We start from the raw sequence: 16,027 nt of genomic DNA, 5'->3' as shown, positions 1-16,027 counted from the left end.
AAATTCTGTTAGCCTGATGACAACTACGTAACCACAGTCAAGTGTTGTAAAACTCATCTTATTCACTAGTATCTTTTAAGGAAGGAAATCTACTGTCCTTACCTGTCTGGCCTACTTGTGACAGCAAAGTGTATAACTCTTAAATGTCCTCTGGATAATTGGGGATAAGCAATCATGCTGCTCTAGCCTTCAACACTCACATCCAATGAACTAAAAAATAATTAGTCCCCCATGCATAGGTTATTTTATCAGATCATTTAAGTCTGACTAATGTCTGTTCTGGTCATCCTCACAGTTTACCTCATGTCTGAGTTTGTCACCTTTTGAAACTTCAAAGTTATGTCCTGTATGCATAGGCCTAGAACATTAATATACAAAAGAGCACAGGTTCCAACACTGCTCCCATGGGAATCAGCACTGCACCCTTCATTCCAGTCTGAAAAACTATTTTCTGCTTTATATCCCCAAGATAATTTTGTATCCACATATCAACCTCTTCTGTTACTTCATCGCAGAGCCTAATTAAGTTACCCAAACCGAAACTGCCTTTGAAGAATTCAATGCTGGTTTTTATTTATTAACTCATAATTTTCCAAATGCTACTTCATTCTGTCCTGGATTCATTATTGAAGGTGTCCCCTCAAAAGGTTAACTAGACAAGTCTGCAGTTGATGCGTTTCTGACTCTCCACGTTTTAAATATGGGTACAACGTCCTCTCTCACAATTCCCATATCTGATAGGATCGGAAAATTACATCCAGAACCTCTACCATCTCCAGCTTTACTTCCCTCAGTAACCTCTGGTGCATCTCATAAGCACAGGGTTTTTCTTCTATTTTGAGGACTGCCAATGTTTTAAGAAGTTCTTTATCCATTTTTTCACAATGCAAATCAAACAAATTACAAATGCTCAAACCGAGCCCTGGATAAACATTTGGGGCGGCACGGTGGCTCAGTGGTTAGCACTGCAGCCTCACAGTGCCAGGGACCCAGATTCAATTCCAGCCTCGGGTGACTGTCTGTGTGGAGTTTGCACATTCTCCCCGTGTTTGCATGGGTTTCCTCCGGATGCTCCGGTTTCCTCACAAGGTCCAAAGTTGTGCAGGCTAGGTGCTTTGGCCATGCTAAATTGCCCATAGTGTTCAGGGCTGTGTGGGTTATAGGGGGATGGGTCTGGGTGGGATGCTTCAAGCGGTGGTGTGGACTTGTGGGGCCGAAGGGCCTGTTTCCACACTGTAGGTAATCTAATCTAAAAAGTGATCAAACATGAATCAATACTCATGGTTCTATATGCATAAAATATCATAATGCTAATATAACATTAATGTTGCTTAGTTTAATTTCCATAATTTTGTTACTACCAATAATCCAATAGCCTTTTTTTGGCTAGAGTGGCAATTTGGGGCCAATACTTATGAAAAGGTAAACATTGTGGTTGACTCTCAACTGTCCTCTAAAATAGCCTTGCAAGACAAGTTGTATGAAACTCCTGTTGGATGATCAAGGGGAAGGCCAACCATCACCTTCTCAGGGAACTGGGATGGACAATAAATGCTAGGCTTGTCAGCAATGCATATATCCTTACAATGAACTGGAAAATCCTCAACTTCTAATAAGCAGCAAACCAACACATTTTTAAATATATAATTTTACAAACACACAATAAACTATATTGAAATATCTTACCTCTTATAGAGTTCCTGGGCACTAAAAGTATAATAAAAAAACAATGTGTTCCCGGTGAGAAATACCAATATCCACAGGCATACAAGTACTGATCTTTGCTCCTGTTTGTAAAAAAACAAATCAAGCAACGTGAACATTAAAAATTTAAAAGATCAAGTAGAATTAAGTCCAGGCTGTTTGTTCCCAAGTTCATGTTATTCTCATGTTATTATGTTATCATGATATTACTGTTACTGTCATCATGCTATTAGTTGATTTGGTAAGTGGCCATTGCACATACATTGCATTTTCCACACATAAAATACTTGTCCATATAAAATAGCGTAACCTCTAACTTGGCAGGCGAGAAACAGGGAAGATCAACAACAGAACATGGAATTGTATCGAATATAGAGGCAGTGGCAGGAAGGGTGATGAAATTAGTGGCAAGCATATGGATTTGGTAGTGGAGGTCAGAGACATTGATTTCAGTCTCCCCAGTATTTACCTACAGAAAATAGGAACTTGTCCAGACCTAGATAATAGACATGCAGTCTCATAGCTGAAGGATTGAAAGAGGGGGTTAATAGATAGTTACAACTGGTACTAGCATGCATGTAGAATTTGATCCTATGCCTATAAAAGACTATTGAAAAGGAGGAAAGGAGGAGCCAAGGACATATTCTCAAGGCTTCTAGAAGCAATAATATGGGAGTAGGGGAAAAATAATCTTTAGGCTTAAAAAAACCTTTTTTTAAAAGATAATACGCCAAAATGTAAAGCAGCACTTAGACGTCAAACAAGCTCTTTAACGTCATTAGTTAGCTCTTTAGATTAATTGGAAAGCACACAGGATGATTACTGCAACATGTGGCAAGAGCAGTGAATGACACTCTCCATTTTGTACACAGGAAACTACTTAAGAAAAATTACAAGGTAGTGAGCTCACACAGGGGTCCAACAAGTAAGAAAAAGAAACGCCTGAATGATTTATAATAGTCATTTCAACTTCAAAGATGAGATTACCCACACTGTAATTTGTTTTGTTCTTATAACATAATGTGACGCAATTTTACTGAGCTTTGATATTTTTGCTAGGAAAGGTATTAAGGGAAACTCAACTACCAGGATCATGTTCCATATATTTGCTCTTTTACAATGTCTTTGTTAAAAGATTCAACACTGTGATAGAATCACTGTAGAATTGTTCATCAATATATCAACAATTAAATGACAGAAAATAAAACTGTCAAACAATTTGTTTTACCCCTAAAAAATGTTAGAAGCAGGAACTGTAGGCAGAATAGTAAACAATGTAATTAGTCGCAGATTTTTGCTGTGCCACGTTACTTGATCTCTGACAGGATGGCAAGGGGAAGCAACAACTGAGAGGAGGAATCAGGCAAGCTTCCCAATCCTGACAGCTATCCAGCAACTCCTGCAGCAAACTGCTTGCATTAATGTTGATTGAGGACAGAAGGTCTTGGTTGTAATGCTCTTTGATAGTGAAACAGCTTGTGAGGAGTTCGTATCTGAGCTCATATTAGAACAACAATTTGGATGGGCTATTGAAAAGGAAGTCAACATCCATGAAACCAAACCTCAGAAAAAAAGAAAATAAAACCTCAGCTGCAGGTTAGAAATAATAAAATGACAAAATGGCATTAAGTTATGAAAATGAGAGAAGTTGAACATGATACTATGTTTGAAATTCACTTATTTAACAGGGGTTAGTCCTTACACATTCAGAATATCCCAAAACCTAATATTTATTATTAATAATAATGAATACTGAATGTAAATGAGGAATCCCAAGGTTTAAAATCGCAAGACAAATGTCCACGACATTCTAAGGATGTTAACCAAACATGGTGAAGAAAGGATACTGAAGTTCTGACATACAGCAAAGGCAAATTTTGTGAAGGCTTGAAAGAATTAATTATATCAGTCCACATTATTCTGCTCTTCAATTGCAGAACAGGACATGACATATGACGGAGAGAAACTAAAAAATAATTAATACATGTTGAAGACAACAGAAAATAGCTCACAAGTAAAATACTCACTCTTAAAGAAACTTGGTGTTTAACTGTTAAGTTTGCATATGCAAAGGTACTTGCCATTCCGATACACACAGCAATACCTGTATTGAGAAAGAAAACACTTCTTTTGTTCACGTTATATGTTGAATCACCAGGATTTTCTCTTGCAAAAAAAATTACATTAAATAGTCCCTTTCACAACCATTTGATGTCTCAAGGTACTTCTACAGTCAAATGTAGTCACTGTCAAAATATAGTTACTGTGGCAGGCAATACAGATGCACCGAAATCCCACATAACAACATGACAACAATCAGATAATTTGTTTTTTGTGATGTTGACTGAACAATAAATTTAAAGATTTTACAAGATAAAAACCAATGGTTCAGAATCACACACTTCACAAGGTAGCTGAACTAATAAGTAATGACAGGATTCAAAGTTTACACAAGTCTATGTATCAGGGTTAATGAGATATCCAGTAAATTTTTGGCACTCCGAGATATACTCAGCTCTTGGTGTCTTACTTGACATTATCTTTAGAATGGCAAAGTGCGTTCATTCCTTTGCATTGGGATGATCACATTTCTTCTCTTTTCTTGAATTGTTATGGGTAATTTGTAATTAGCACCATTGGGAAAACTCCTAAACTTAGCTGCAATGAGTTACGGATAACAACCTTGGTATAACAAGTTTTTGAAGTGACAGTTCCTCGAATGATCACTGTTGTCACTAATCAAACTCAAAGCAATAAAAAGAGTTTTTTAAAAAATTTGAACAGGACGTCTGGCAGATGGAACAATATCACTTCAATCTTAACATTCGTTCTGTGTATTCATGCAAATTTGACAAACTAGATCTAAGTAAAGCCAGAATCTAAAGGCACAGCTCCTGTGTAGAAATCACATATAAATTCAGCACCAGTTGAGAATAAATAATACAAAGAATGGTGGATATACTCAGTAGCTCAGAAAGCGTCTATGGAAAAAGCAAGTTAACATTTCATGTCATACAGTCATACATCACGAAACAGATCCTGTGCTCCAATGCGTCCATGCCAACCAAGTTTCCCAAACTAAACTGGTCTCCCTTGCCTGCATTTGGCCCCTATCCCTTCTAAACCTTTCCTATTTATGTACGTGTCCAAATGTCTTTTAAATGCTGTAACTGTATCTGCATTTTCCAGAGAATGGTGAAATTGCTGGGTTTTTTTTCTATTCATTTGTGAGATGTGGGCGTCGCTGGCTGGCCTGCATTTCTTGCCCATTCCTAGTCACCCTTGGGAAGATGGTGCTGATCTGCCTTCTTGAACTGCTGCAGTCCTCATGCTGAAGGCTGACCCACAATGCCATTAGGGTTTGACACAAGTGACAGTGAAGGAATGGCAATATATTTCCAAACCAGGAAGGTGAGTGGGTTGGAGGGGAACTTGGAGGTGGTGGAGTCCCAATATGTTCGCTGCCCTTATTCTTCTGGATGGAAGTGGTCAGGGGTTTGGAAGATGCTGTCTGAGAATCTTTGGTGAATTTCTGCATCTTGCAGGTAGTACATCCTGCTGCTACTGAGCATCGGCGGTGGAGGGCGTGGATGCTTGTGGATATAGTGCCAATCAAGCAGGCTGCTTTGTACTGGATGGTGTCAAGCTTCTTAAGTGTTGTTGGGGCTGGACTCATTCAGGAAAATGGGGAGTATTCCATCACACCCCTAACTTGTGCCTTGTCGATGGTGGGCCGGCTTTGTGGAGTCTGGAAGTGAGTTAGTCGCTGTGGTATTCTGAGCTTCTGGCCTACTGTTGGAGCCACTGTGTTTCTGTGGTGAGTCCAGTTGAGTTTCTGGTCACTGATAACCCCCAGGATGTTGATATTGGGGGATTCAATGATGGTAACACCATTCAATGCCAAGGGGTGGTGGTTAGATTGTCTCTTATTGGTGATGGTCATAGTCTGGCATTTGCGTAGCATAAATGTCACTCGCCACTTGTCAGCCCAAGCCTGGATATTGTCCAGATCTTGTTGCATTTGGGCATGGACTGCTTCAGTATCTGGGGTTTTTGTGAATGGTGCATTGTGCAATCATTGGCAAACATGCACACTTCTGACCTTATGATGGATGCAAGGTCATTGATGAAACAGCTGAAGATGGTTGGACCTCGGACACTACCCTGCAGAGATGTCCTGGAGCCTGTCTTAACTGCAACTTTTAAATTCATATAAACGTAATACTGAATAGGGATAGGATGAAAAGTACAAATTGTTTGACTATATCTTGACTTTGTTTTTTTTAAACTGCTGGTTAATCACAGCCAGCAATGAAACATGATGCTAAATTTTGAGCGATAAAATGAGAAATGTTGTTTATGCCTCCTTTTGGCCTTTATGCATAAATTTAAAAACTAGAAAATAACACACAAATAACTAACTAACTAATACCTTCCTTCCTAATATTTAGAATCAAGCTTGAATTCAAATTCAATTAGACATTTGTCTTCTTTAGGTTTCTTTTATTGAGGGCTTAACATTAAGAAATATGCATAGAACCAAAGAAATGATATCACTGTACCAAAGCAAAATATTGCAGAAACTGGAAATCGGAGGTTAAAACAATACAAAACAAATCTGATCATATTCAGCAGACTTGAAATTTTAATTCTACTTCTCCCCACAGATACTGCCTGATCTGCAGATGGATATCTTAACATACTCAATATGCTCAATTTGTGATAAAAAGCCGAAGTGATACACGGCTGAATTTTCCTATGCTCTGGACAATGTGGCAATGGTCAGACAGCTGGAAAAGTGCGGTGAGATTGGAAATTTGTGATTTTTGATGCTGTGACAAAAATGTCTGATTTTGCGCATGAGGTTTCAATGACTAGATGAGAATCTCATTTGTGAATGTTGAGGGACCTATTTGTATGCATTAATATCTCATCATTGTTGTCTAATTTTGCCTTATTTATATGCAGGTTGCCATTTTCCCAGCAGTGGAGAGTAGCTAGATGGTAGCAATTCTCAACAGAGGATACCCAACAGCTGCAACTTGTTTCAGAGATAGTAGGAACTGCACATGCTGGAGAATCTGAGATAACAAGTTGTAGAGCTGGATGAACATAGCAGGCCAAGCAGCATCAGAGGAGCAGGAAGGCTTACGTTTCGGGCCTAGACCCTTCTTCAGAAATGGGGGAGGGGAAGGGGGTTACGAAATAAATAGGGAGAGGTGGGAGGCGGATAGAAGATGGATAGAGGAGAAGATTTGTGGAGAGGAGACAAACAGGTCAAAGGAGGTGGGGACAGAGCCAGTAAAGGTGAGTGTAGGTGGGGAAGTAGGGAGGAGATAGTTCAGTCCAGGGAGGACACCTAATCTCCTCCCTACTTCCCCACCTACACTCACTTTTACTGGCTCCATCCCCACCTCTTTGACCTGTCTGTCTCCTCTCCACATATATTCTCCTCTATCCATCTTCTATCCGCCTCCCCTCTCCCCCTACTTATTTCGGAACCCCCTTCCCCTCCCCCATTTCTGAAGAAGGGTCTAGGCCCGAAACGTCAGCCTTCAGGCTTGTCTGATGCTGCTTGGCCTGCTGTGTTCATCCAGCTCTACACCTTGTTATGTCAGCTGCAACTTGCTGGTGTCTTCTTCAGGCTTCTATCTTGGCCAGCATTCCATAACACCTCCACAGACACTTACTGCTTGGACACTGCACAAGTGGCTGACAATGGCCAAACCCAAGCCTCAGCACGCTATCGTGACACACACATTTCAGTTCTACACTTGGGAACTCACTGACACCTAACATTTCAATTCTGCTGGTTCAATTCTTTGCACGCAGTGGCAGGCTCCAAACTCATGCACCGTCACAGGCTGTATCTCAGGACTGTTAGCTTGCTTTCTCAGCACTCGCTCACTTTGCACCTATTTGAATGCTTACAGCATCTCTGCGTTGCCTTGCCTTTTGGTTCATTGCCACCTCAGTCAGAACCTTAAAGGCTCAAAGTACTTCCGCCTTGCCTTTTAGTGCTGACACAAAGGCAGGCAGCCTATCATGTCTGTCATCAATGCTTAGTCAAAGGGGTGAACATGCTGATATATGACACTGTGCTATGTCAATGTCACACTTATACCATGTGCCAGCAACTTATACAGCAAATACACTAAACACGCTGTAAACAAATAGTCATCTCTGAAAGTTTAAGAGGAAAGTGTCCCCCTCAGTCAACTCCACAGAGACTGCTTTCAATCAGGAGGTAACAGCACACTTAAGTCAAAGGCATTATCCAATGGGTCTGGACACAGTCAGTTGTCCAATCAGGACGTATAGGGTCAGGGATGCTGTATCATAACAGTCTGGAGAAGGGCCATTCCTCAAAACAACATATAAGGGAGTCGACAGAGCAATGGGAGGACAAGAGGCAGTGAAGGAGTGGGAGTCATCAATGGTCACCACCACCCACTGTGTTGGGAGGTGGCAGTGCATCATGATGTTTGGAAATAACTAAGCTGTAGGCCTGGGGTCGGCAGTAAAGTGGAGAGAAAAAGACTTAAAAGAACTGGATAGGAATGTTGGGAGGCTCAACCTGATGGAATTAACAGAGGATGCAGGAAAGTAAGGAACATGAAGGTTTGGAGGGTCACATGTTTTGACAGGCTGTGCCTGAGATTCACTCTGTTGTCTTCTACCTTAACCATAAGTGCATGGCTGAAATAAAAAATGACTACCACCACAGCTGCAGCAGGCAGAGTAAGTGATTTTTTTTTTCCCTGAGTTAGTTGGCTCTACTTTTATGAATGTGAAAACCTTCAAGCAGCAATTGCATTGATGAGGCACAATACAGAGTAAACTCATCTGCAGTAATTTGCTCCTACAGGTTAAAGCATGTTGCAAACACGGAATTCTGGATGTGAACATCACACAATAACCAGCCATGTTGACAAAAAATCCTGGCCTCATGCAATCTTGACTGTGTCACCGATCACTACAAGTTACTTCTGTTTCACAGCTTTTTGGGCAGCACAGTGGCTCAGTGATTAGTAGTGCTTCCTCAAAATGCCGGAGACCCAGGTTCAATTCGATCTTTTGGCAACTGTCTGTGTGGACAGTGAGAGCCTTTTTCTTCAGATGGTGATGGCTAGCACAAGGGGACATAGCTTTAAATTGAGGGGAGACAGATATAGGACAGAAGTCAGAGGTAGGTTCTTTACTCAGTGAGTAGCAAGGGCAGGGAATGCCCTGCCTGCAACAGCAGTAGACTCGCCAACTTTAAGGGCATTTAAATGGTCACTGGATAAACATATGGATAATAATGGAATAGTGTAGGTTAGATGGGCTTCAGATTGGTTTCACAGGTTGGCGCAACATCGAGGGCCGAAGGGCCTGTACTGTGCTGTAATGTTCTATGTTCTATGGAGTTTGCATATTCTCCCCACGTCTGTGCGGACTTCCTCCCACAGTTCAAAGGTTGCCGTACTAAACTGCCCATAATGTCCAGGGATGTGCAGGCTACTGGATTAGCCATGGAAAATGCAGGGTTATAAGGACAGGATAGAGTGAGGGGTGAGATGCTCTTTGCTGGGCCAGTGGTGACTCATTGAGCCAAATGGCCTGCTTCCACGTTTATAGGGATTCTATGATAACTACTGGTAACTTCAACTGAGCCATAAACATTCACCTATGTTTCACCGTAAGACCATAGAATGTATGAACATATGTCGGCCATTCCATGAGAGTATGAATAATCATAATAATCCTCAAATCTAACTTCCTGTGTTTTCCCGATAACTCTTGATCTCCCTTACTGTTGAAAAAAATGTCCTTCTGAGCTTCTGATATAGTTAATGAGCCAGAACCTACAGCCCTCTGTAACAAAGAATTCCAGATACATTATTCTCAGACACGAAATACCCCCTTATCTCTCTGCCCTTACTCGAAGATTAGGCAGGTTCTAGAATCTATCACAAGGGATAACAATTTCATAGCATCTAGCCTGTATGGCCCCCAAAGAAACTTTACATTTTAATAAAATCAACTCTCATTCTTTTAAATTCCAATGAGAAAACGTCTAACCCTCTCGACTTTTCCTCTTTAAAAAAAAACTCCTCCATCCCCAGATTCAACCTGGAGAACATGCTCTGGACTGTGTCAATGCCAGCATATCTGTCCTCAGATAAGGGTACCAAAACTGGTCATAGTAATCTAGGTGTGGTCCAACCAGTACCTTGCGCAGTTACAGTATTGTCCCACTTTAATATTCTAGTCCTCTTGAAATAAACGCGAAGAATCCATTTGCCTTCCCTACTGACCTGCTAAACTTGAATGCCTTTATTTTGAGATTCATTCTCAGGGTCTCCCAAATCCCTCTGTGAAGCAGCTATCTGCAGTCTTCCTCCACATAAAACATTCAGTTCCTCTATTTTAATACCAAAGTCATAATCTCATACTATATTCCAACTGTCAAGTTTTTGGCCCTTGCTTAACCTGTCCAATATCCCTCTGTAGACTCTGTGCCATCCTCACTATTTGCCTTCCCACCTATTTGTGCATGATCAATAAACCTGGTGATAGTTACTTCATTTCCATCATCCAAGTTATTTATATTGCAAATAATAATCGGTCCCAATACCGATCTCGGTGGCACTTCACTAGTTGCAGGATCCGAACTTTTATTAATAACATTCATATAAACACATTCAAAGGTGTAATAGCTTGCACAAGGTCCAGGAACTGCTTACTTCACATTCTGCTGTATAAAGCATTCACACCATTATCTGATATTTAACGCTACATTTCTTGGGTAATGTGGGGCAAAGATCTTATTCTTCCGATCACACTTACAATCTCCTATAGCATATGTGCCATATAGCTTGCACAGCAAATACCTGAATCAGGTTTACTGCATAAAGGGTCAATTAAGGCATCCCACTGCTATCCTTGTCAAAGTTTGAAACCCAATGATTAAATGTTATTTGTTTGTGCTCAGACTGTTGACTGATCACATTACTTAGAAACTGCTTGGTTTCGGATACTGCCCACAGAGGATTGTTGGAGCCTTTATTAATGGATCAAGGCACAGAACCTGTTGATGTCTCTGTGGGTTGTATTATAAAATCCACTGAAATTAATGAGGAACATGTGACTGGAAGTACAGAACCAGGTTCAATCTCCAGCAGATGTGGCCTAAACTTTCAGCAAAAGATACACTCATAACACAAAGGAAATACAGAAAAACCAAAGTCAGCCATTTTTCAGCACATCTTCCGGATGAGAATGCGCCAGTGCAACATCAGATCCAAAACCAGCCTCATGGTTGACAGAGCTGTGTTGGTTCTCACTCTCCTACATGGCTCTGAGATGTGGACTGTCTACAGCAGCTACCTCAAGATGCTGGAAATGTACCACTGACAGTGTCTGTGCAAGATCCTGGAGAGACACACCAACACCAGTGCTCTTGAGCAAGCCAATATCCCCAGCATCAAGGCACTGACTACCCTTGATCATGTACAATGGGCTGGATGCGTCATCCACATGACAACACAAGACTCCCTAAGCAGGCACTCTACTCCTAACTCTGAAACGGCAGGCAAGCCCCAGTGGGTTACAGGATGCTCTTCAGGGATACACTCAAGGCATGACTGGCTAAATGCAGCATTCCCACAGACAGCTGAGAATCACTGGCCCAAGACCATTCAAAGTGGAAAGCAAGCATCAGGGAAAGCGTCAAGCACCTCGAAGCTTGCAGTCGGGAAAAAAGCAGAAGCCAGGTGAAAATAACGCAAGGACCACCCCTTCCCGTGACCATTTTTTGCCCTAAGTGTGGTAGAGTTTGCAGAAGCCGCATTAGACTGTCCAGCCGGTTATGGACTCACCCTGAGAGTGGAAGAGAGTCATCCTCATCTGTGAGGAACCACCAATGATGTCTTCCAGATGTGAGCGTGCCAATGGCACTGCAGAAGGAGAACGCCCCTGAACACCTTGATAAAATTGTGTCAGCTGCAGCAGCATTCAAGGTGCAGAGCAGACGCAGCATACAGAGGTAGTGGTTAGAAAACCATGTCATGTCATAAAAGCAACGTAACATTTTCTTCCACTGGTGCCATCAACAACTATAAAATCTGTCCTCAACATGATGTTCCCATTCTTGCTATGATTATTTTCCAGCATTCTGTAGACTCTGGAAGAGCTCCCCTGAATTGGAGGGTAGCTAATGTACCTCTACTCTGTAAAAAGGAAGGGAGAGACAACACCGGGTGGGGAAAATGCTGAAGTCAATCACTAAGGATGCAATAACTGAACATTTGGAAAGCAGGGTCAGAATCAATCTTAGCCAGCATGGAATCACTAAAGGAAAATCACGCTTGAAAATCTTCTGGAATTTTTTGAGGAGGTAACCAGTAGACAATGGTGAATTGGCAGATGCTGTGTAATTGATCTTTCATAAGGCTTTTGACACGTTCCACACAAAAGATTAGTAAGGAAGATTAAAGGTCATGGTTTCAGAGGTAATGTATTGACATGAATTGAGAACTGATTGGCAGACAGCTGGAATAAACAGGTCCTTTTCAGAGTGGCAGGCAGTGATGAGTGGGGCGCTGCAGGGTTCAGCTGTTCACAATATACATTAACATTATGGGTAAAGGAACTGAATGCCATATCTCTAATTTGGCAGATCTCACTAAGCTGGGTGGCAGTATGTGCTGTGAGGAGGATGCTCAGAGGCTGCAGAGTGACTTGGACAGACTTGCTGAGTGGCCAAATGCTATATAATGTGGATAAATGTGAGGTTATCCACTTGGGTCACAAAAACAGGAAAGTAGATTATTATCTGAATGCTAGCAGCTTAGGAAAAGGTGAGGTGCAACGAAACCTGGGTGTCATGGCGAAACAGTCGCTGAAGTTTGGCATGCAGGTGCAGCAGGCAGTGACGAAAGCTGATGGCATGCTCTCCTTTGCAGTGAGAAGATTGAGTGTAGGAGTAAGGATGTCTTGCTGCAGTATTAAAGGGCCTTGGTGAGGCCACACCTTGAGTATTGTGTGCAGTTTTGGCCTCCCAGTCTGAGGAAGGATATTCTTGCTATTGAGGGAGTCCAGCAAAAGGTTCACTGGACTGATTCCCAGGATGGCAGGGCTAACAAATGAAAAAAGACTGGATCAACTGGGCTTGTATTCGCTCGAATCTACAAGAATGAGGTGAGGTGGGGGGAGATCTCAGAGAAATATATAAAATCCTGATGGGACTGGACAGGCTAGTTGTGGGAAAAATGTTTTCGACATTGGGGAAGTCCAAATCAAGGTGTCACAGAGGGCACGAATGGGATACTAAGACTGCATGATCTGCCACAATCATATTGAAAAGTGGTGCAGGCTTGATGGACTGAATGGCCTACTCCTGCACCTATTTTCCATGTTTCTATGAACTGGGGTTTGTTGCAGTACAGTACAGACAGGATGCTGCATAATCCTTGTGTGCTTTGCACCGAACAACTGCAGGACACGATGAAGGGACGTGATGGACGATGAGAATCAAAGAGAACAATACCATTGTTCTCAGTAGGAAAAATGAGGGCGCTCCTCTGAAGGAACATCAATTTCACTATCCTACAGTGCAGCCCCCTTGGCTGCAGCAACCCGTGCTGGATTTCTTTGGTAAGTGTTTTTAATTAAACTGAGCTGGGTGAGGTCATCATTCAAATACTGTAAATGCATTGATGCTGCAGAGGCAAACATTTCCTGTTTAATTCCAAATGTAAATGCAGTTTCCAGTGTGCTCCTTCTTAACTTTTTCTCTTGTTTAATAAAAGTTAATGTTGTAATCTGTTGGAAGCCTTCACAATATCTGATGCTCCCTCATTCAGTAATGATGAGGTTTTATGTTAGCAAGGGCAGAAAGAATAGCTATCTTTCAGAAGGGGTTATTTTATAACAATGTTACCATCTTTCTTCTAGCTGTAACTAAAGTGAGAGTCAACCACATTTCATCATCAGCACTTTTATTTATTACTCTAGTATTCTATTTATAATGAGGTGTCACTCATGCTTGTACGTGCCCTCATAAGATTTTCTTCAACCACTCCCTCCCAATAAATCTCAGGGACTGCAGCTGGAGTGGAGAGAGCCTGCTTATAGTGCAGCCTGTTGGCCTTGGAGTTTTGGTAGATGACCTTCAGGTGGTTAAAGGGCCAGACATACATAACGTTCTATAGTCAGACAAAAGCTCACTTTCCCTGATTTGAACATCACAATCAGGATGAAAGTGAAGAGGCCAGGTACTTTTGGAGAGGAGATTTCTGGAGGCCCGGTTCACGCTTTTTGCTCTGGTTGAGTGCTTACTGGCCCAGTCCGTCTCCACATAATGAAGGCGCACCTAATGTGAAGTTGGGGTCCCTCATGATCTTGCTTCTTTGACACTGGTACTGAGACCAAGGCAAGAGAGATTGAGTGCTGGACTGTGTGTATATCTGGCACACATTAAGTGTGTTGGACCAACTCTTCATGACAGCTGCCAACCTGTCCGTGGCGACAGCCAGAGGCTCCACACTGGAGCCAACTTTGCGCAGACAGTATTGGTGGATTCCTCCAACCTTCAATCCAGTTAACCAAGTGCCTATGACAAACCTATCTGCGGCCGCTGCAGCAGCTTTAATGACATTATTCCTGGCTGACACCATGGGCTCCTCTCTTGCTCAGGGCTAAGCAGATGCCTGATCTCCAGCAGTCCTCTGACTGCCAGAGACCTGGGTGTTTCTTTCTTAGCCAGCTGCAGAGACAAGGCAATGATGTGCTCACCAGCATGTGCTCCTGATTCTTATTTAGCTAAAGTACCCACCGAGGTGTCAGTGTCTGAGCTGATGGAGAATGTAGGATACAGCCTGTGTGCTTGCGGCTTTTGCCGAAGAGGTGGAAGAGAAGATGATAACTGGAGGGGTAGTGTCTTCAGGGCGGAAATTGTGTGGATGTTCCTCGTGCCTACAGAAGACAAAAGAGGGAATATGATGCAAAATAGGGATAGGAACTTGGGGACGTTAACAAGACATTCACTGGTAGTTATCATAGACCAGTATTGCACTTGATAAATGACTCTTGTTTTGTGCGTGTGAAATGAAAGTTTTGGCATCACTACATGAGAAATCCTTTCCTACTAAGGCAAGCATTCTCTACTTGTAAGGAGGGGTAAGTTGATGATTGTCAAACACCTATCACCCACCTTTCCCCTCTCTGCCCTGTTGTGCGTTATTTCCTCCTGGAGTGAGGCAAAGGCAGAGATTGAATGAGAGTAAAGTGGCAGGGCTGTTAGTGGTGGGGTGAATGTTGGAAAGGTGGCGGTGTCCCGGAAGAGTAGGAAGTGCAAACTACATGCAGGGTTAGTATACTGAGTGATGAGATGGATGAGAGTAGTTGAAGAAAGATGCTGCATGTATTAGTGAGAGTGGTAGATCGTAAGCCTTGGTGGGAGGTGTGAGCAATAGCAGTTAGAGCAAGTGTGGAGTAGCAGAGAAACGATGGTGGCATTTAGCCTTGCAGAGCGAAGGAGGTCCTTAACTTTCTTGCATCATTGCTGGCTGTTCTTTCAGAGCATGGACACTGCACTGACCAGGGATGCAGCTTCAGACCAAGCTAGCAAAGTCTAGTGCCTTTGCCTCCTCTGGCAATCTAGAGGAAAGAGAGCAGCTATCCTCTTCCCACACACCATTCACAGAATCTCTAGTGCTGTGTCAGTAAACTGAAGTGTCAACTTGCCTCTATCCACCGCCTCCAGGGCAATTCTTTCCAGTGTGCAACTGTGATGAGCTTTGCGCGGCTTGCAGCATTTAAACAGATGCACAGCTGGGCAAACACTGTGAAAACCAAAAGGTGCTGGAAGCAATGAGCATATTCGCTACTGTAGAGTTCCACAGTCATACAAGAGTGGGTAGTTTGGAGTGCATTCTTAATAAGGTGAGCACCACAAATCTTTGTGAGAAAACTTCCGAAGAAACTCCCTGAAATTGACGTGGCCAAATTTTAGGAAAACTCAGCTGACAGTTTTTGTCTGTCTGGAATTTTCTGATAGGGTAGGTGTTTGATTTCATGTGTGCAGCCTAGAGCAATTGGAATAAGCGAAATACTGACTGTATATAATTGGGGAATCACAGAGCTGACTCAACACAAAACAGCCCTATTACTATATTTTCATTTATGTTGAATAATTTTATAGCTTTCCCCTGCCCCTTTGTCTCCATCCATCCACAAATTGGAGTCACTTTCACATCTTCCCCAAGAATACAGATTGAAAAATGAGGAAGTATCAGGAATAGAGATCAAAATTGTCTACACATTCTTTCACCCACCA

At 42.2% G+C, this 16,027-nt stretch overlaps 1 protein-coding gene across 2 annotated transcripts in view; it reads right to left on the bottom strand.

Annotated features, from left to right (window-relative positions):
* The window catches only part of rnft2 (ring finger protein, transmembrane 2), a 56,077-nt gene that overhangs the window by 31,174 nt on the left and 8,876 nt on the right, over positions 1-16,027 (bottom strand). For both annotated transcript variants that reach the window (XM_048556288.2, XM_048556289.2), the window contains exons 4-5: positions 3,732-3,808; positions 1,687-1,787 (exon numbers count right to left, since the gene is read on the bottom strand). In XM_048556288.2, coding sequence (XP_048412245.1) covers positions 1,687-1,787; positions 3,732-3,808 — 178 coding nt within the window. The remainder of the gene's footprint in view (positions 1-1,686; positions 1,788-3,731; positions 3,809-16,027) is intronic.

This window comes from Stegostoma tigrinum, chromosome 26 (assembly GCF_030684315.1).
Source record: "Stegostoma tigrinum isolate sSteTig4 chromosome 26, sSteTig4.hap1, whole genome shotgun sequence".
Lineage (NCBI taxonomy): Eukaryota > Metazoa > Chordata > Chondrichthyes > Orectolobiformes > Stegostomatidae > Stegostoma > Stegostoma tigrinum.
Note: the sequence above shows the minus strand (reverse complement) of the source record. Positions and strands in the feature narration are given on the sequence as shown.